The sequence below is a fragment of the Gymnogyps californianus genome, chromosome 6 (assembly GCF_018139145.2).
Source record: "Gymnogyps californianus isolate 813 chromosome 6, ASM1813914v2, whole genome shotgun sequence".
Lineage (NCBI taxonomy): Eukaryota > Metazoa > Chordata > Aves > Accipitriformes > Cathartidae > Gymnogyps > Gymnogyps californianus.
This window is the reverse complement of record NC_059476.1, coordinates 12,220,622-12,242,455: the sequence shown is the minus strand read 5'-3', so window position 1 is coordinate 12,242,455 and position 21,834 is coordinate 12,220,622. Positions and strand designations below refer to the sequence as shown.

Sequence of the window (21,834 nt, the reverse complement as noted above, 5' to 3'; positions counted from 1 at the left end):
CCAGCTTTGGCAACGTAATATCAAGCAAGTAGCATGTTTCAGGGTAACTTCATGCTCCATTTTCTCTGTTTTATGTTTCTTTTTGTTTCCAACACTGGGGTAGTAGAGCTCCAAAGAAAGAGGTAGCGGAACAAGTTCAGCGTGTGGGGTGGCCCACCTATGCAGATAGTGTGGCCTGCATGCTAGAGGAGTCAAACCCCTTTGCCAAGTCCCTAAGAAAAACTCCAAGCTGGTATCTAGTCTTTTTATAAATCATATCCACAGCCCATCCCATTCCAGGGAGAACACTGAAAGTCTTCCTGCTGGACTGCTGCTTCATCCCTGACTGGGGGAGTCCAGCAGCTCACTGGCTTGAAGGGAGCAGTTGCGTCTGTGGTGCTAACCTGTGTGTGTTTCTCTCATTTTCCTTTTTAGAAGAGATTGAAGTGGACGTTGAAAGCACAGAGTTCTCCCATGGAGAAGTGGACAATATCAGCACAACCAGCATCAGTGACATTGATGATCACAGCAGCTTGCAGAGTATTGGGAGTGACGAGGGTTACTCCAGCGCCAGTGTCAAGCTCTCGTTTGCTTCCTAGAACCAAGTGAGACAACAGTGCAGGGCGAATGATTTCACTGGGGTGATCGAACTGGGTCCTAGATGCCAGTATCCTCTTTCAGAAATGACATATTGACAGCTAGTCCTGGGGAGACCTGTATATAAAGCTTTCTGGGTAAAGGAAGCCTCCACAGAAACCCACATGTGTTCATTTGGTCATGTTACCAATCCCAATTCCTGCTGGCAAAAAGTTAGACCAAACACTAGTCCCTTTGAAGTCAGTGAAATCCGTTTGTTTCTGTGGGACCTGGATCTAGACCTTAGTGATGAAACACTTTGTTTTGAATTTATTTGTTTGAAAGAGGATACTAGAGACTCATCCCTCTCTTTCTGTCATGAGATCTGAGAAATGTCAGAATTTCTTGTATTGCATTCAGGTTGAACAACCTAGTTTAGGCCCTTCTGAAGAGCTTTTGTGGTCCTAAAAGGACCATGTCCTACAGTTTATCACAATCCAATGCTGTTGTAATTTACTAGGAAATCTAAGAAGGCTTACGTAGCTAGGAATAACAATGACGATAATGATTAAGGTCTCATTCTGTGCCCAGAGAGAGAGGGGCAGCAAAGAGAGATGTTCAGGAGAGAACACCATTCAGCTCAGCTTTCTGTTGGACATCATTTAAAAAGCAAGTACCTCTGATGCGTGGCTAAAGCAAGAGGTACACACTTCTAATCTACCAGCACATCGTGGGCTGTGTCATGCCTCTGGCTGTGACACCGACAGCAGATCTCCCGGTAGATGCGTGCTCATACGCAGGCACACAACCAGCTGAGGACAGAAGGAAACCAGCACATACAAGAGGTGATATGCCAGAAAGTCATGCCCAGATACTGAGCCACTATGACCTTTTTATTTGAAGAGATTTTTTGATAAACATTTGTAAATGTGTTGGGAGGGAAAACACCCCAAGTCTGATGCGTCTTTTTAGAGCTTGTCCATATGAAACCTTAGATGTCTTTTATATGAATTTATGCCATGAGAAGATCTCTGTTTTGATGAAGCACTTGACCCAATGAAATGCAAAGATGCTTTTTGCCGTGCACACAATGGATGAAGGCTGTGCTAGCTGGAAGAGGCCAGGTTTGGTGGGGGTTTCTTCAGTTTTCTTTTTAGAATCATTCCCTTTGCTGACTTTTGAAGTTCCAGTCCAGTAGTTAACCTAGTTAAGCTCAGCACGTCTCTCATGTTAATGTAACGTTTTGACTGCACGTCCTGTTCCCAAGGGCCTTGCCATCTTATCTGTGCAGGTGCTGTTAAGAGCTATTATAGCGAATGTTTTATAATTTTCTCAGAGACGAGCATTCTAACCTGCACTTTGAGGGCTTTGCTTTTTTTATTTTTGTCTTTTTAATGGCCAGGATTATTTTGTTTTCCAAGTTTTAAAAACCTTAATAGAGTCCTCACCTATGGCATTGTTTGAAACTTTGTATATCCTTAAGTAATTTAACTACCCCTCATTACTAAGAAAAAAAGAGGAAAAAATGCTTTATAAAATTCATAACTTATTGCTGATTTGAATGGGTTGTTAATTTCAGTCCTTTAGATTTTATTTTATTGTTTTAGGTAGGGTTGGGCAAAAAGAGGTAAAATAAAAAAATAAAGACAACCATATTTAGCAGTGCAGTGAAATTGTGTTTAAATGTTAGCATATGGTCCCCATTAAAGTAGCACTTTAACGCCATTAAACATTTCTGTATCTGAAATGAGTCGTGTTCTTCCATATTGGTCATTCGTATCACTTTAGCTGACTCTTTGTTGTTCTTGTGCCCTTCGATCCTGCAGTGAGGAGATCCTGAGCGAGTCTGCTGTAGACTTCTGCATTATGATAAGTTGCCTGTGTTCAGATATTCTGATGTTTCCCCCACTCATCCCCTGTAAGAGGCACAACATGCGTGCTTGAGTAGAGAAATAATCTTTCCATGGCTGTAATGAATGATTTCTGTTTGTTTTGGGTTTTTTAAATTAATTTACTTACTAAGTCTGAATCAGGTTGCTGCTGTTAAATCTGTTTTCACTTGTGTGTATGTAATCCAGTGGCTCAGTACATCTGTTCTTCCTTCTGGGAGGTGACCTGGCAGGAGCAGGAGTCTGCCACAGACTGAGTTGAGCTCTAGGTTAACAAATGGGGCCCGAGGGTTTTCAAAGAAGAAATGCTGCTTGGATTTATGTTTGGGGTCTGTATAATCTCTGGATGACACAAGGTTTGGGACAGTCTTCTGAGTGGTGATAAGTGGGAAACTTTAGCTCTACCAAGGCCTTATTTATTCATTATTCTTCTCCTTGAAAGTGTTGACCACTGGCAGCCCTGGTGCTGAGCAGTTGAATACCAGTGGGATTTATCTATTTATGACCCTTTTTTTGTAGCTATCCCAGCACCTCCTCTTTCCTGTTATTCCTGCTTGTTTTAAATGGCCACTTGGGAAAGAAATATCACAGCTGAGAAATACTGAAGTTCAAGGGGTGGGGAATGGCTTTGCTCTCCTAGTTGGTATAAAACAGTGACATGTCTGTGGTTGGAATAAACGTGTCTGAAATGTTTGCTTGTATGATCCAGGGCCAGTTTGGTATCTCCTACCTTTTCTAGCATTGTGGACTTGAAGGGGTCTTGATATCAAATGTAAATACAATGGAGAAAATGTAGCAGGAGATGGGCTTCCTTCACCAGCCACCTGCCTGACAGCTCAGCTAGCAGCCGTGGTCCAGCCAGGAAGAGGACCAGGGATAAAACAAAATCAAGAGCCTTTATAATAACTGCTAAAAACACGGGGTTGGTTGCTCTGGTGCTGGGGGATTCTTTGTGGCAGGTCTTGGCAGATTTCAGGCAGAGTTTGGATAGTTTCTTATGTGATGGAAACATTTCTCTGGCTTTTCAAGGGTGTCCTGCACTGCTTTATTACTGCATTGTGGACTCTGGCCTTTTCTGTATGCTTGCACGTCACACAGTCTGTCACACTCTGCACATCTCCCTTCGCTGGTCTGGTCCATTGTGTCGAAATGTTCAAGATGACTAATTTGCTCAGAGAAGTTGCTGTAAGTTACTTTTAGATGATTATACAGGCCAGTTCGTATGGTGATGCAGGACATCAGTTAGATGATCATAATAGTTCCTTCTGCTTAAAAGTGCATGAATCTCCTGAATTGTCCCTGTTGTGGCAAGCCAGAATAGTCCCATGTGCCAGATCTGCTTTAAGGTCATGTCACTTTTCAAAGTACCATCAAAGTTTCTACTAGCCACCCTGAAATCTTCTAAAATCCAAAGGTGCAGATCCAAACCCTTGAGGGTCACGTCTCTCCTACCCTTTGGAAGCTGAGACGGTCCCTCACACTACTGAACTCTAAGAGATCCAATAAAGCAAGTCAAATTTACTGGTTTTCCCCAGAAAAGTGGTCACAGAAGCTTACTGTCTGTTTTGTCCAAACTCTGTCCTTAAAAAAAAGTTATTTTCATTCACCCCAGAAGATAAAGACACTGAAAGCATGTTGCTGTTTGGGTTCCCAGCTCTAGTTAATGCACAACTATGTGGGATTTGTGCTGCTTCTGAGGCCTCGTTTTACTCCTCTGCAAGTAGAGAGTCAAGTCAAACACTTCACTTGCAGTCTTCTCCTCTGTGGCCCTAGGTTCTGCCCACCACATTAACTCTGGATTCGTCCAGAATAACACTTATTCTTGCCACATGGTAATTTGGGCAAGGAATCACATTTTCCTTTCTTCTTTGCAAAATTGTGTGAGGTTTTTCTGTGGTTTGCTTTATGGGTGCTATTGTTTTTCTGTTTTATTTTTGTGTTCGTAGAGTAACAGAAGTCCTAAATCTATTCTCTGCTTGATTTTTCAAGAATACAGTGACACTTCCTGTAAAAACAGAATTGGATGTACTTTCCTTAGGCAACTTGCCCACACAGTAGACGCACATGCACGCGCGCGCACAGCTCCCTTGTAAGCTCATTCTGTCAAGTCCTCCGTCTGTAAATTAGATCCCCAGCGGGTCCTTTTGCTACGGACAAACCCATTAAAAAGACCATCCAGCATTTTCCTTCTTTTGACACAAGCGTATTACAGTATGTCATCTCATGTCTGCAGACAAGGTGGAGATGACTATCAGGCTGCATTTGTCATGGTTATCCTGTGGCGAGTTGTCACTTGAAGGTCATTTTAATGTCCATTCCATTAGAGGCATGTCAGTGACGAAGGTGGTCTCAAATCCATCTGTCTCAAGAAATCTGTAGGTCAATAGAAATGGGGTTAACTATGCAGACCTATCATTTTCCAGGTTTTGTGGTTGTGTTTTCCTTTTGTTTGTTTGCTACCATCTGTTTCTGGCCTGTGAGCTCCAGCCTCCTGCTTTTCTGCTCTTTGTTCTCTTGTACTTGCTGCTCCCTGTTGGTAGTCTGTGTTTCTGTGTTGCCCTGTTGAAATGGATGAAACATTTGGCTTCAGTGGAAGCGGGATCCGTTGTGTGCACTAAATGCAGATAGTCTCTTTTTTTTTCTCCCCAGGATCGTAAGCTTTTCTTGTTGCGTGTTTTCTGGCACCAGCTATGCGTCATTGGAAAGAGAAACTGGGGTCACTTCCTGCAAGAGAATGGTAAAAACCAGGACTTCATTCTGAGGTTAGGGAGGTGATAATATTAATAATGAAAAAAGAAGTCCGTAAATAACAGAATAAAGTCTGATGTTTTTTCCTGGGGCTTTGTCCTGTGGACAGATTCTCTGGTGAGTGATAAATTCTGTGACCTGATAGTGACTGAAATGCCTCTGCATCTGCAGTACAGTCTCTGAATTGTCCTGTGGGACCCTCAGGGAAGAGGAGTGTGTCCTTCTTCTGCAATCTGCACAAAATACCTAGAAAATACTGATGCACTGTCAGATTTGCTTGAAACTGGCCAACAGATCTGAGTGATGTTTGGGAGGACGAACATGGGAGAGGAGAGTGGTTGTCTGCAGACACAATGTTTCCCTTTGGAGTGACCTGTTACAGAAGGGCAGTTGTTTAATTGGAGATAATACATCAGCACTGACCCCTGCTTCTCTGCTCATTCCCTCCTGAAAAGAGGACTGATCCCGTTAATTATTAGGCAGAAGCAGAAATAAGGAGTCTATGGGTATCGGTACTATCGCTGTGGTACTAAATATGTAGTATTTAGGGCTTCTGTTTGGGGTGTTGCTGTGTTTGACTAAAACTAAAGAGTTCTCTCACAAGGAGAGACGCTCGTGTTGGTGTCCCTTCAAAAATAACAAAGATCAGGAGTTGCTGAGCAGCCTCTGGGAAGGGTGGATGCGTCCTATGAGGCGTGCGCTCGTACAGAGCTGAACAACTGAGTCACACTGTGCCGCTGGCCCGACTGATGCAGGTCGAAGGTGTGAAATGTCATTTTCTTTCAGAAGGATCTTCAGTGTTAACCATGCTGGAAGGGCTATGGGTAATATTTTAATTTATTTTTACCACACTGGAAAAAATCAGCCCCTTTTTTAGTTTGTGATACCCCAACGAGGCCCAGAGCAAGCTGGTGGGGTGAGCTGGTTAATTTGGCCTTTAACAAGTCATTCAGCACCTTGGCTTGTAGTCTGCTGTGCTACAGTCATGTGCTGAAGCTTCATTTTAATACAGCGTTTACTCAGAGGAAACAAAGCGCTGCAGAGGACTGATGTTGGTCTTCAGCAGGTCAAGGGAAGGCAGCTGGCTTCCATACATTCCTGGGGAGCGCAGGGTGGCCCCGGCCAGTGCTTTTAAGGCTGTGAAGAGCATTCACGTACTGGAAATGTGGCGACTCGGAGAAATCAGGCAGAGAGGAATGATGAGTAAGTGGCTCTGAGCACTAGTAATAATGCTAATTTCACCTTAGGGGATGCTCCCAGGTTGGGGTTTTCTGCAGTAAGGTCCTCTGGGATGTTTCGTCATACAGATCTGACTGTAGCATGTGTGGGGCTGGAGGACACTGGCATTTCTTGTTGCCTTCCAGCAAGCAATAGCTCTAGCATGCCTCCTCCATGAGGTGCTGGTTAGAGGGGTGGTTTGAGAGAAGACAGATTTAGCGTTCCTCTGTTCTTCCCCCGCTGTGATTCCTGCTGAAAGAAACGCTAGTGAGCCAGAAAGCCACTCCGTGCATGTGCAGTCAGCTTTGGGCCAAACTCACCCCTTCCGTAAGGTCTCATCGAGGTCGTGAATGTTGCAGCAGGGCTGCATTTCAGCAAGGGTTAATTTTGATCTTGAGGGACATTGCAGCAAAGCAGGATAAACCATCACGGAATTTAAAGTATTTTATGGTGGTTTTAACATTGTGGTTGCTAGTCAGAATGTACACAGACCTAGTTCATAACTTGACTTGGGCTACCAGTACTCTAGCTAGTGCTTGGTTTAGCTGAAGCTAGGGAATTCTTTCTTTCCATTTAATCCTTTTTCAAAAATACTTGTCTCAAAACAATACATTGTTTTGGATCTCCTCCTGGAAGGCTTGATGGGGAAATCTAAAAGCCCTTCCCTCTCCTGGAGTGGTGGACAACTGTACAAAATAGCACTCATCGCCCTAGGGAATACCAGGTTCAGCAGGTCAGCTAAAAATGTAAGGTTTAAAACTTCTTAGCATCACTTGTATTCCTCACGGAGAACGTCTCTTTGGGAAGTAACATCACCTTTCAGTCTAGGTGAAAGCAAGACATTTTCTGTCAGCATCCATCGTGGGAAAGCTTTGCATTTCTGTACAGAGCAAGGAATCATTGCAAGGTGAGTTCAGTGTAGAAAGGTAATTAATTGCTTTGCAAAAGGAAATAACGTGAGTGCTTTTGTGTAGCAGCGCCTTCAGCTCAAGGTGAGTTTCGATGTGTCAGTGAAGTTGCTTAATCAGGTCGTATGTTAACAGGTCGCTAGCTTGGGTGTATGGCATGGATGTTTACCATAGTCCTGATGCAAACGTCCCTCCATATTTTCCAATCTAAGTAAGTGAAGCTTTTTAGAGCGCAGGTAAAGATTGGACAAATGGCAGCGCAAAGAGCGGCACCAGCTCCAAGGTAGCGATCCTTCTCTGGGGCCTGGCCCGTGAACATTTTCCATAATCTCACGCCTAGTGTAGCTGTTGCAAGACATGCAAGTGGTGGTGGTTTCACAAAATACTGCCACAGAGCTGACTGAGGTGAGTGGAACATCAGCGGGAACTGCAGAAGTTTGTTACCAGTTTTGCCTTGTAAACATCTCCAGAGTTGACTTGCAGTCTTCAAAGTTAAAGTCCTTTTTTGTATTTACAAACCTCTGAGACCAAGCATCTGCAGAAATAAGTGACACAACACTCTCACTCTGGCATGAGGGAAAGCAAGAGAGAAATGGCTTGCCATGACCATGAAAATTTTAAAAGTTGCTACTCTTAAGACTGTTCTAAATACTTAAACTGACTGGAGCAGTCCCAGATTTGTGAGTCAGATTTGTGCTGGTTTAATTTCCGCAATACATTATAATTCGTACAAGACTGAGGCTGTACCAGATAAACCATTTCCTGTAGAAACTTACTTTTGAGAGCAAACGTGTAGCCCATACTGGTCATCTTGCACAGTATCCTTACCTGAAAGGAACAAATCCGTGTTCTCCAACAAGTATCTTTTCCATGTCTCTAGCTTAGTAGGTTTGCACTCTTTACTTTTACACTTAACTTAACGTTCCCTCTGTCATTTCAGTATTTCTAAGTACTGTCTGCTTTATAGTAGGATTTGCTAGCACCTGGGGTAGGTACTTTGCTTGCTGAGAGGCCCAGAAGTCAAGGCAGAGCATGAGTTCTGAAAAATCAGGTTTCTTATTGTTTAGAGCAGCTAATAAAACTGGGAAATAAATTATAAAAAAAAACCAAAAAACCAATACCAAAACACTTTCAGCCACACGTTTCAGGTCACTTCAGTGTTTGTAAAATAAGGAACTTTTTTGTTTGTTTGTTTTGGCAATTACCAGCATTGCTTAACTCATGATTTGTTTTTTCTATGTGAATTTCTCAAGATGCTTTACTAAGGCAGTGTTCCAAAGCCAGACTACACACGAACCAGCCCCATCATGCAGATGAGGAAACAGCATCAAAAAAAAAAACCCACATGGCAGAAGGAATGGCTGCATACCCAAGATGGCAGTTTTGGTGGGTTTTTTATTTATACAAGTTGTCTTCAAAATGTTCTCTCTTCCATAGATCAGACCACCCCAGCCAAAGTGGTATCACTGTGTCACTATCTATTCCAGGTAAGGCATTTCAGAAAAAAGGCATATCAAAACTTTCCTTCAGCATTTCTTTGCAGTGCCAAACAAAAACAGAAGAATTACAGCAAAGTCCATTAGGCAACCCACATTATAAGAGAGGTGACTGTAAGTTACTCATAGGAAACATACTAGTTTTGCTGAATTGTTTTTGGAAAGGCTCAGCAAAAATGAAGCCCATGAGACCAGCTAGTTTTAACTGGAGCTGGACTGTCCATTATCATAAGGGAGGCTCACACCCCCGTTGCATTCCAGTGACTCACTGTACCTTAAGTTCTCTTCAGGACTAGTGAACCAAGTCCTGTGACAGACCAGTTATTGTATTTATTACATCAAACGATGAGCAGATGTAGTGCTTGTCAGGTATGGATTAAGTCTCTTTCTCCAAAGACTGACTTTTTTTTAAAAGAACAGGTAGAGTTAAGGAAAGGCTCACATGGCCTCCTGAAAACTCCAGTTCTGCCTACTTCAGTGTGTTTCAGTTCTAACTTCAAGAAGATGCTCCTTTTGGATAGAGAAAGTGATACAGTATCGCTGTATCACAGCCATCTGTGAAAGAGAACAGGTGACCTTCCTCAGCACTTAGCTGTCAGTGTTGCAGGACCATCGCCCATTTAATGTCACTGCTGAGACCCCTCTCTGTAGGGTGCAGGCTGTAGTACAAACTCCCTTTCTAAAAAGCAGTGGGGTCAGATTATTTTGCTCTGAAGAGCTTTTCTGTGCAAAAGAAAATTTAACCCCCCTGCTACCAGTGAAGATGAGGAATTAAGCAAAATCTACTTCATCTTGCAGTGACTTGACTCACATCTGTATATTACGTTCTGTCCAGCAGATTCTATACTTACCACTTCCCTGATCATTTACTGTCCCCCCACCGCATACACTTTCACTTTGTCAAATATATCCAGCAGATTTTAAACACTTTATTTAATAAAAGTTAAACATACAAAACTGAAATTAACACACTTTGTATTCATAAAAATCACCTTCTCCCATTATAGGGAGAACCTTTTTCTATGTATGGATTCTAAACTACCAGTTGTAGAGTTTAGCTTGAGTTGTGACTCAGGTAACTGATGGACATTTCCACCAATCAGTGCATCAACAGTTGCTGACGTGACCTGATCTAGTTAACAAATTACAAAATGAGCTACATTAACATAATATACAGGGAAATAATGGTCAGGGTTAATGGACAAGAAACACCCTTTAATTATTTAATGGGGAAACAGCCGATGTGCTCTTGTCCATTAACTCAGCCCTAGATTTTACAAAAATAGTATCTACATTGTATACAGGGCTACCCATTAACTTCTTTAAACACATTACGGGTTCAGAGATGGCACCACTACCGTAAGTGAGAGACAAGTAACAGAGGAAAACAAATCACATACAAAATACAAGAAAGCAAGAGCTTTTACACGTGGTTTCCTGAATAAAACTGAAGGGGCTCAGCAGCACTGTAATACAGCTGAAGTTACAATGAACACTAGGGCCAGTCAATTATTGAAGGACAGAAACTTCAGGCTAACCTTTACTCACTCACAACTAACTAAGTGGGATCTAGGCATTCACATCCGCTGTGCTGCAGTTCTACCTGACTGGATGGAGGCGGCCCAGACAGAAGCTGTTGCTGCGTATTCCAGGTCTGTGACCATACCATCAAACCTACAAGATCTACAAGAGGGGAGACGATGGCTCCTTTCCAAAGCACAACCATCTACGTTCTCCAACACTCTGATCCTTGCGGAGGGGTGGCGTGGGTATTTTTAAGTACAGTTCTCTATTTTGAAACTGGAGTCTAAATAGCTTGTCCTATGGTTTTCTGGTTACATTTCAATAACCTCCTATGAACATTTGATGAGTATTTAAAAAATAAAAAAAAAAGAAGTATCTCCTCTGCTTGACTTCTAGTGCAGGAAATTCAGACTGGAATTAAAGTCAGATTTATTGTTTCTAGCACATGAATCGTCACTAGTAGTAGAGATCCTGTCGGCCCTGTTCTGCCCTCATTTACAGCTGTACAAATTGATCTTCAGTGGATTTGTAAGGGAGTAATTTAGAACTTCCTTAGCAATCCCATGTGACCTATAAGCTACGATGGAGTCTAGCTCTCTCTCCCAGAGCTGCAGCAGCTCTCTAGTGCTGAGCTTGTCGCTGGGACAGCAGGCAGCACTGCGACTACAGAAACGAGGCAGGCTGTTAAGGTGCCATTTTTGTACCACCACTTAAGGGGGAAAAAAGCTTCATTACTAGTATGAATGGAAGATTCCAGAGATCAAAGCTGCAGATAACTACTGCTTTCAGAGTAACAGGTAACAGCAGTTCATGAAAGCATTTACCTGCAGAATGTATTTTAATGCAACTACAAAAAGTTTAACGATTAGGGGGGTCAAATCAATAGCTGGAGATTTAAGGCTCGTATCAGCTGAAGCCAAAGAGATGGTGACAAAACGGACTACTCGCTATGTGCCAACAAATAATTTACTTTTAGAAAAATATAATGATAAAAAGATAAGTGTAAAGCCCTGCAGAGATGAAGTTCCACCTTTTTCCCCTGTTACTGAGGCATCAAATGCCTGACATTATATTTAGAGGTATCTTGATACTGTGTCATAGGTTTGTCTGCAATTCCGCATGTTCCAACTCCAACCTTGCCAGTTACGCTCTCAGGGGAAGCAAAAATACTCCTCTTTACCTGCAAATGAAACAGAAAACACCACTTCTGAATAATTACTAACTGGCTCTTAAAAAAAAAAAAACAAAACAACAAGCAATCATTACCATTTGAAGTGTTTCAGTATTTTCAACTTCTTACTCTATAGACAGGCACACTTTCTAAAGGCTAGCTCATCTGTGGCACATTATCAGCAGATGAGATGACACAGCTGGGAACTTCCTGGCACTTAAGTACTGGATGTGATCGTGGTACTCGGGACCTTGGGTCAGGCCGATAACGAAGAAAATTCACCTCTCATAATCTCTAATAATTGTTCGTAAGGAAGACTGAAGTTTTACCACTATGTCTGGCAGCTCTTGGTCAAGCCATGACAAAAACGAAATAAGGCTTCAAAATGTCCCTGCTACCTTTGTTGCACTATGCTTGCTGTTCCAGGGCAATTACTTAGTGCTGTGTCTGCCAGGTCATAAACACAGCAAGAAGTCAGGCTTGGAGGTTTAGACAGGCCCTCAGGTTCTAAGCTCCAACAAACACTACCTGGCAACTGACAGTGAGCCCAGCTCTCCAAGCTAAGTGCAAGCTCAGCCTCTTAAGAGCAGCACTCTTCCAAAACCATCCAGTATAAACCCAGGCCTTTTAAGTGTACAAAATACCAAACCACGCATTTCAGAATCCCAAGGATGAACCCCCTTTAAATCTCTTTAAAAACCACCTCCTCCTCTCTCCCAAAGTACTGCACAGAATTCTATGCCCTGTTGTTATTCACATACTGACAAAACCAAACAAACCTGGCCTTTTTTGTTTTTAGAATAGGCTCTGTTGTTAAACTGTTGCCACTTGACTTTCTGGTCCTCTCGTTCCTGTTCAAGTTCTTTAATTCTCTGAGCTTTTTTCAAAGCTTTCTTCTTTTTATACTCTCGTTGCTGGGCTATCATCTCTTTTCTGGAGAGAAGGAAAAAAGACATTTTATGTTTGTGCCTTTTCCTGTAAGAAACTAAAACCCCTGTAAGACAGACATGCACAACAGTTTTCCATAAGTAAATGACAGAAAACAAAAGCTTGTAAATATCTTCTAGGGGGAAAAAAAAAAAAAAGTCTTTCCATGCATAAGCATTACATTGCTTATTTATAGATTTGGGCATAAGAACAACGACCACCACCTGATTAAGACCATGCCAAAGGCAGCAACCCATGGCACTGTGTGCAATTCCTTTCTGAAACTGAAAATGTACCTATCAGCACTTCCACATTTCAGAAACATCTAGGGTTTGGAAAATTTAAATAGCCCATTTGAGTGAAAAGCCCAAACTTTTCTGGAGGTCTGCAGGACTCTCATGCTACCAAATACTGGACAGGGATGGAAGGAAAAGAACAGAGATAAGTTACTTCAGTAAAGATAAGGAAGTTCAAGGAGTTGATCTATGCCACAATGCAGCGCCCCTCAGAACGATCCCTTAGGGAAGCGATCATTGCCCGTAGCAAAATCTGAAGTTGTACCACCTTTCCCACCCTCCCCCCCCAAAAATGTTTTCAGCCCTTAAAAATACCTTTCTATGTCAGACACAGCAGGATATTGAGTTAAAGCACATCTCCCCAGCGATGGGGTCAACACAGCTATCCTAGCACAGGGATGGGGCAGGAGCAGAAGTCCTTCTTACTGGTGAGTATACTACTTTTTAGCCAAATCACAGCTCCGAGAACAGCCTGCACTAGATCTGGGCTGAAACTTGCAGGCTCTCTGCTGTCAATGAAGAAGTACTAACTTTTTTTTAGCCTACCATTTACATACTTGATATCTTGAGATAGCATAATCTGAGTAAAAACAAAGTCTATCATGTTATCTTGCCAGGATACATAACACACATGATACCCGCCACAATAATCTACCAAACACACACTAGATTGATTTAAGATCCCTTTTCAAGCAAACATGTGAAGATACTAAAGAGATGTAAAATTTCAAAAAAAAAAAAAATTCAGTTTCATTAACCAATTTTTACAGCTGTGGGGAAAAACAAACCCAAAACAAAGCAGCTTCCAGACTTCTGCCTGCGTATTACTTACTTGGACATGGGTTTGTTGCCACTGTCCTCTTTTGCTTTTCTTCCCTCTTCCACAGGCTTGAGGTTGAACAGAGGTGTAACTTCAGCGTTGCCATATCCAGCAAATGTGACCGCAGCTGTTCCATTCTCCTCATCTATTTCTTCAATCTCAGCTTCATAACACCTGTAAAGATATCATGGCTGTAAGCATGTGAGTAAAGCTTTAATACTCAGCCCTTCAACACCTACACTGTCAGCCAGCTAATGGCATTAAGTAAAAAGTTTGCAAATATCGGCCTTCATTTTCAGGGACAATACACAAATCAAACCAAGAGATTATTTTCTTAAGGTCAAAGGGACACAAGTACAAAGACTGGAATCTGCTGTATTTGACCTAAAGGTCAAATTTGTGTCAAGAAGCAATGGCCTCACAGTTATCAAAACTAATGATGAATGCTGGGGCCAATCTAATCAGATATCCTGATTTGGTTCTAGTTCTGGCAGGTCATGGGATTGAAAAAAAAAGGACCCAACAAAATACTGCATTCACAGAACACAGCTTTCAGCTAATTCACTGAGGAGTTTTGGAAAATGTCAGGTCACAAGAGCAAAGCTTTGGTTCCATTTTCTCCATATGAAAAAGAACTAAGAAAAACTGAAGCTTTCAAAATATTCCCTCTTCAACACTTACAAAATTAAGTTTTCTTATTGATTGAAAATAGCAATTTTGAAATTTTAGCAGAAATCAGTCCATTTCATATTTATGTGTATGACATTTTGGTCAAACTGACCTCATAATGGGAAAGAGGAAAAAAAGACAAGTGGCACTTCCAAAAATATTTAAAATAATTGAGTCTAAATTCAGAGCAAAAGGATACATCTAAAGCAAACAGAGGAATAAAATGAGATGTTTCATAGACAATATTCCAGTTAACGCTTACTAAATTAATTTCTTGTGCAATTTTAGTGGGCCAACAACATCTTGAGTTGAGCTAGATGAAAATACATGGAAACCCAAACTGCATAAGGTAGAAAGTATTAATCGCTGGCTAGCTCTTCATGAAACAGTGGTCACTTAAGAAATGTTGCAATAGAAGCAGGGGGTTAAAAAAAAAAAGCAATACAATTAAGTCCAATAAGATCCACTTCAGTGGACACTCTGGCACATTCTTCCCCAAGCTCTGATCGTCTAACCCAGTGATCAGAGCAAGAAGAATGTCCCAATGGTGGCCTAAGACAGTAAGATTCAATTTAAGTTCCTACACAAAAGCATTTTACTCATTAATAATCTGTGACAGAAAAACTGTTCACTTTTAGGTTTGTTTTCTACCTAAGGCATCAATAGCTGTACCAAAATCTCTATGTGGTTACTACATTGTAAATAGAACCACATTCATTGAACAGTAGAGCTTCTCTAAGTGGTAATGATTGGGTATTAGTCCTGCATAAATAGTAATTTTAAAAAAGCTGCAACAGTTATACATTTTGCAGTATGGAAAATAATTTTAGAATGTTTATTTCAAAGATTATGAAGTCAGAATGAACAGCTCGGGTTCCCAGAACTTCACAGGCTAATGTAATGGAGACTAAATCCAAAAGGTTGATTAATTCTGTAGTTACATTACACAGCTAGTTATTTCACAGCCAAAAAACAGCATTTCCAATTAAAAATTAATTTCCAATTAGAGGCACAAACTGAGATACAGCAAAGTTTTTTCTTGATAGCAATCAATTACATATATATGAATGCAATGATAAATTATGAATTACACACCCTGAAACCTTTACGAAGTCTGCCATTTATTACATTAGCAAATGGTAATTCACCGAAGCTACCCTACTTTTATAAGGTTAGTGACAAACAGGGCATTTCTAGAAAATGACCCCACATTTCTTTGCTTTTTATCTAAAATACTGACCTTTAATAAAGAGAGTACAATAATAGCTAACATCATATTTATTTCCCGATTTCCTTTTGCTTTTAGTCACCCTAGGGGCAGTTCAAACTGAATGAAAGTCTCTTACCATTGAACTATTTCATGTAACTGTTAGAGAAGTTTTCTACACTTACTGTCCATCCTCACTCCATATCGCCATACACCTATCCCCAACCTTCCAGGAGTGACTGGGCAGAGCAGAAGCAGAACTGTCAGAACTTGCAAGAGTTTCCGAAGGTTGTGTTGAAAGGAGATCTTTGGTTAATTCTATGACTTCCTATAAAAGACAAAAAACCCACAAAGAATAATTTATCAAACTCTGTTACTATGCATATTTTTACCCGAAGCTTACTGGTTTGATTTTTTTGAAGTTACTGTATTAAATTCACAGCTGATGTAAAGTGGACTAAGTTTGTTTTGGTTTTTTAATCATTTAACTAGACTCACTCATTGCCAAGGTAGATAAAAAGATGTGAGGTCCTCACTGTATTGCAGTAAAGTTGCCTACGCCCTCCTCAAAATTTCAAAAAGTAGCCTATTATTTTTATAGCATTTCCTTCTAGATGAATTGTTTATCCATGGGCACAAAGACACAGCTCAACAGTCTCAATAAAAAACAAAAAATCAACGGTGTGACTCTGTACACATGGCTGCACGTGATGTTGGTTGTTGACCAAAAATTCACGCAACATGTGGCAGAGCAAGTATTCGGCAGGACAGCGCTCTGAAGAAAAAACGTGAAAGGACATAACACTTCTCTCTGTAGCTGGCAGTTTCTTCCATCCCTTCCCCTTTGGGACTGGCTGGCTATATTATATATAGTAACCTCTAAAACACACAACAACTACAAGTATAATAGCAGCATTTCTAAGTGATGAAACATTTTTCAGTTTACTCAAAAATATGTGGATTGGCTGAACTGAAGCACCCAGAGGCAGGGTGGAAAAGTATCTTCCACGACTGCCACTCTTGTAAAGCCCTCTCATTTATAGAAAACGTTCAGGTGCATACTAAAGAAATTTATTTCCTTAAGTCATTTTGATATAAGTGTTTGTTTTTCTCTAAATTCCCTGGACCTTAAGATTTCAGGTCAGGCCTTCCCTTGCTAATCCAACAAGACAAACAACAAAATAACAAATTTTTCCAGTTCCTTTAAATATTATTTATTCATAGACTGGAGCATGCAAAAGCCCCTCCCCAACTTCCTCTCAATATTATATTCTTATTCTGCGCAATCAAGACCACTGGTTTTCACTAGTGTTAAAAGCCAAAGGAGCCAGCACCTAAAAGGCCATTTAAACTTTCTGTATAAGGCAAAGCAACTCTGCAGTCCTTAAAGAAGAAAAATTCTTCAGTTGAGTATCTCAGCATGAACCATTGTCACTCTCCTAACAAACAGTAAATACTTAAATTAAGGGAGGGTTACAGATAAACAATGTTCAACTGAGGCTCAGTGGAGCCTGAACTTTCCTCCCAGTTTCACATCCTAGTTCAGCTATGGGTGTACAAAGACTAGCTCAGGAAAACGCAGTAAAGAAGTTGTTCTTCATTCCTCAAGAACCTAAAGGATCATGAGCAGTTCCCAAATAAGTTAATATAATATAAACTTACATGCATTTTTATCTGATAAACTATACAACTGGCATGAACGGCCTAACAGTTTGTTTCTGTTGCAGCTGTTAACGTCTGAATTTCCAACACCTTCCTAACAAAAGTTCTGCTCTTTGAGGAGCTGCTAGTTAATAAGTGCAAGAGTAAGCACAATCAGTAGCAACTGTAAGCACAGAAACATGCTTACAATTACTTCTAATACTTTGGTCTCCATTTTCCATAATACTACAGCTGAATCAGAACAGATTTTCATTATCAAGTTACCTAATTTGAGAGCACTCTGCAGAGCATACAGCATTAGCCTAATTTTCCCTCCCAGATGCAAAATCCCAAACTATTCCTCAACATATAGATAGCTGTATTCTGCAAATCCAAAAGGCATCATGGTTTGAAACAGGTATCTTATCTCAGCAGGTCAAATACAATACAGTAGGCACAAGCTACCTGAAAGTGAGTGTTTCAGCTACGTAGACTACCAGTAGTATGCAACGGTTGACTTATTCTTGCCACATTCATACATGGCTTATTGTAGAACTCCAATGTGAATAGTTTCAGACAAATCTACCACGGATTCTTTGAGTTTGATAGAGTCACTTACACACCAGGCTATAAACAGCAAAGTTTTGGTAAAAATCTTCATCTGATATCCACGTATCATAGTGCTAAGCACACAAGATAGAAACACTAATTTTATTGCAACCAATGAGATAGTTCTAAAGTGTTTAACGGAATAGCTCATTCAAAGAAAATTTCTGAGCACGAGTTAGACTACCACAGCAGCTCAGTACAGCCAAATGGGTTGAACAATATGGCTTGCTGCCACGTCCCTGTGACATGAAGGTGTGACCCACAGAGAACACTAGTTAGAGTTTGCCAAGATTTTTCCTGACCAACTGGTCTTTGCAAAGCCTGACAGAGCTCTACACTCCAGAACACAACGCCCACAGACATCACCTCCAATTACAGGAGATGACAGCTGCCATCAATTCTACTTGATACAAAAGGTATGTTTGGTTCTCGGGTGCACGGACACTGTCCTAGAAGTGCTTCAGTGAAACAAAAAGTGAAAAGCTAAGCAGTTATAAAAATTTCTTCTAATATTTATTTTAACCTTGTTACTCAGGAATAAGCTAAGTATATGAAATGCACTAGCGCATCACTGTTTATGATACAAAAACCATGTTTCAATTACATAGTAACAATCTTTTTGAACAGACAAAGAGCTGTTTAGTTGGGACACTGAAGCATCGAACCCATTTTTACAATTGTTTGGTTGGCATATATTAAGTCTGCAAAACATTATGTCATTTTCAAGGTGGAACATATGGATAGCAAACCTTTTGGGGACGAAAGTGTAAAGATCTTCCCCATTCTGTGCAGAAAGCTTTTATAAAAAAGTTTGCAAGTTGTCCTTTCACATCAATGATCTCTGCATATCAAAGCCGAGGTCGTGTTGGTATCGGAAATATCATCCCATATGGGTTTTGCTGTGCATTTTAAAAATATAAAAATATACACATGCTTTTAACAGTGTACAACGAAGGACATTAAGATGATCTATAAAGTGCCTTGTGGGCACAAAGCCTTTGTAATTTAAAAGGAATTATACAGATCACTGATTTGAGGCTCTACTCGTATTTTGGTTGAAGCATCATTTTTATTGCTGTTATTTCCATACAGAATAGTGGTTACTGAATCTTGTACTGGGTAGTTCTATATATTTTTAGATCTGATGGCTAAAGCAATCCACAACAGAAATGAAGCAGCATCTTGCACTCTCATGACAAATTTTAACGGTACTGCTGGGGTTTTTTTATATGCCAATGTGTCTTTATATGCGCAAGAATCTAAAAGACCACTTATCAACTTAAAATTAGGCTGGTGGTCTTCCTGTCACCGAACAATACCCTAAGGACCAGAACTAGTTTTTAGCTCTTAAGAATGCGGTATGCTCTCAAATGATTAAGAAACTGCAGGTGGCAAATGAAGAACACGACTCCTTTCCTTTCTTATATAAAAACCTTAACACAGTCAAGGCTTAGATGTACAAGGAATACAGAACTACACTCTAAAGCTTTTATCATTGCAAATGCATGCAATGAATAAACAGATTCTGGATGAAATGATTTGACAACTCAAAAATAAGCAGAAAGGCATACTGTTAAGTCCAACCATCAGGCTTCAGCATAGTAAAAGCAACAAAAATGACTTTCTGAGAAACGCTTTAAAAAGAGATAGTAGAGACAGCACTGGCATATCTTTCATCACTCTGGCTAAAGTTTTTAGCAGAAGAGTTTGCTCTTCTGACTGATGAATTAGTACATCTTTTTTACTAATCTACAAGACAGTTTTAAAATAGGCCACACTTGGGCTTTTTTCAAATCAACTCTACCATAATTGTATCAAATTACGTTAAAAGAAAACAATAAACCCACCAAGTATATATTTTTGTTGCAATGCAAATATTTAGGAAAGATGAAACACCTGCTAAAGACCCTAAAGTTTCAGCTACTCATACCCTCAAGTTCTCACCTGTAAGTCTTTCTTCAGTTTTAGTAAATCTTCATTTTCTGCATTCCCAGATAAGGCAGCCTCAACTTGCTGAAGCTGAGCTTTGTAGCTAGCTAACTGCTTAGCAAGGTCTTCTGACATCTGCAAGAAACACACACACCCCCCACACATCAAAACAACAGGCTTACTGCTTTTTAATCACGTCTTGTGGTGCAAGTAAAATGAAACTGATAAGCAAACAACACGAAAAACTATTACTAAAATATTAAAAATACAACTAAGTTTCCGTAACGCACTATTTGACTATAGATAGCCGCTCACCTTAATTTTTGTACTGTTCAACTACTCCCAAGCAATTTCTAAAAAAGAAAGCTTAAACACGTGCCTGTGTGCGTGCACAGGGAAAACGCATAACTTAGAGCAGGTCAGCGGCGGGGCCTTCAGGCAGCCTCGAAATTGCCCACATCTTTAGGACACTACCACGCACTACAGTTTGTCCCCTCTGGTTGCCACAAGCCAGAGTCTTTACGTTTACAGCAGCGAAACCCTCTGCGGCAGCCGGGAACCGGCCCCTCCCGGGCTCCTCCCAGGAGCCAACCGCCCGGCGCAAGGGCCGCCGGCGGCGAGCCCGGCCCAGGGCCACCCGCTCCTTGGCGGACCGAGCCGGGCAACTCGGGGCGCGGCGGAACGAAGAGGAAGGGGCGGGGGGGCGCCGGGGCCGTGAGGAAGGGCCCGCACCGGCGGACAGGCCCCGGCCCAGGCCTAAGACGAGGCCTAGGCCCAGGCTCCCTCAGAGCGGGAAGGACGAGCCCGCCGGGCGGCAGAGCGCGAGGGGCGGGGGCAGGGAGCAGCCGCCGGTTCTCACCTCGGCGGGCGTGCGGGGCCCGGGCCGGGCCGGGGGGGGGGCGAGCGGGGTGGCGCCGCTCCGGGTCCCGTCGGGCCGCGGCCGCTTCCGTCTCCTTCGCCGCAGCCGGGGGGGAGGGGCGGGGCAAAGGCCCGGCGCGCGCCGGCGCTCGCGAGAGCGCCCCGCCGGTCACGTGCTGCCGGCCCGCGGCGCTGGTCGGCCGAGCAACGCAGCCACCTCACGCGGCCCTCGGGTCACGTGCGGGGGGAGGTTCCCCTTACCGCCTCGCGAGGCCACAAGAGCGGCGCGGGGCGGGAGCGCGCAGGCGCGCGGGAGCTCGTCCGGGGAGGCGTGTGGCGCGTGCGCGCGGGAGCGCGCGGGGCCTGAGCCTGAGCCTGAGCCTGAGCCTGAGCCTGAGCCTGAGCCTGAGCCTGAGCCTGAGCCTCGGCTGGAGCCGGAGCCGAGGGGGCGGCGGAGCAGGCGGGGACCGCGTCGTCGTGGCCTGCACCGCTCCCACCGGCGGCGGGGCCTCGGGCCTGGCGGTTCCCTTGTCCCCTTGTGAGTCCCGTGTAAGGAGAGGTCAGCAGCACCTCCTCAGGCAAACGGCCGTGGCCCTCCCTGCCGCGGCTCCGCGGGATGGGGAGGGAACGGTCCTGTCTCGCTGCTGCGGCTGTCCTGACAGGATTGACATCAGCAGAAGCTACTAACGGCATCGAAATCTCCCTCTTTTGGGCAAGGTGCAGCTCTTTGTTCCCAGAGGAATGATGTCAAATTTCTGATGTCTGACCGCTCGCTGCTGTAGGGGACCACAGGGTACCTGAGACTGCGTGCACATGATGGATACCCTTGCTCACGTCTTTGTTCTTGACAATATCAAACACAATACTTTCTGGCTGCTTAAGTGATAGTTAGAACCATGCAAAACTTAGTACCAGACAATTTAGAAGAGAGTAAGTTTCGATATTTGGTCATACAACAGGAAAAGGGGAGGAAAAGCTCAGTGGCTTCTTCAAGCCTGTCACATGAAGAAAAAATATTTCCTGGTGGAAATCCAGTAATTAATTTGGTCTTGAGCCTGTGAGCCAGGCAAATTAAGCAGGCACCCAAAAAGTTTCTTAGTATTACCAGGAGGATCGGTGTATCCTGCAAACATCCTGTCCCTCGTGGTTGTCAGCATGCAGGGCTTCACAGGAAGATGACTTCACTTGGACTCTTCGGGTTTGTTTACATATTAAGGGGGAAATATATCTACTGTGTTCTGTGACGCTTGGTTTATGTCCTCAGAGGATACCCTGACTGAGGATAAAACACGTTTCTGTATCTTGGTGTATGATTTGATAATTAAAATACATAAATTATTGGACACTTTACAGACTGATTGAAGAGACC

General features: G+C 42.4%; 2 protein-coding genes across 4 annotated transcripts in view; one reads left to right on the top strand and one right to left on the bottom strand.

The window, feature by feature from the left end:
• The window catches only part of MXI1 (MAX interactor 1, dimerization protein), a 58,684-nt gene extending 56,395 nt beyond the window's left edge, over positions 1–2,289 (top strand). For both annotated transcript variants that reach the window (XM_050898805.1, XM_050898806.1), the window contains exon 6: positions 415–2,289. In XM_050898805.1, the coding sequence (XP_050754762.1) occupies positions 415–578 (164 nt within the window). In that variant the 3' untranslated portion in view covers positions 579–2,289. The remainder of the gene's footprint in view (positions 1–414) is intronic.
• Positions 2,290–9,723: 7,434 nt separating this feature from the next.
• SMNDC1 (survival motor neuron domain containing 1) lies at positions 9,724–20,550 on the bottom strand. Of its 2 annotated transcripts, none has more exons than XM_050899237.1 (6): positions 20,467–20,550; positions 19,623–19,742; positions 15,614–15,756; positions 13,565–13,726; positions 12,289–12,442; positions 9,724–11,518 (listed from the first exon to the last, which is right to left on the bottom strand). In XM_050899237.1, exons 2-6 carry the CDS (start codon positions 19,740–19,742, stop codon positions 11,381–11,383), a joined length of 717 nt encoding a protein of 238 aa, XP_050755194.1. In that variant the 5' UTR covers positions 20,467–20,550; the 3' UTR covers positions 9,724–11,380. The 2 variants fall into 2 exon arrangements, with proteins under 2 accessions (XP_050755194.1, XP_050755195.1); XM_050899238.1 differs by lacking the exon at positions 20,467–20,550 and adding an exon at positions 19,923–20,014.
• Between the last annotated feature and the right edge of the window lie 1,284 nt (positions 20,551–21,834).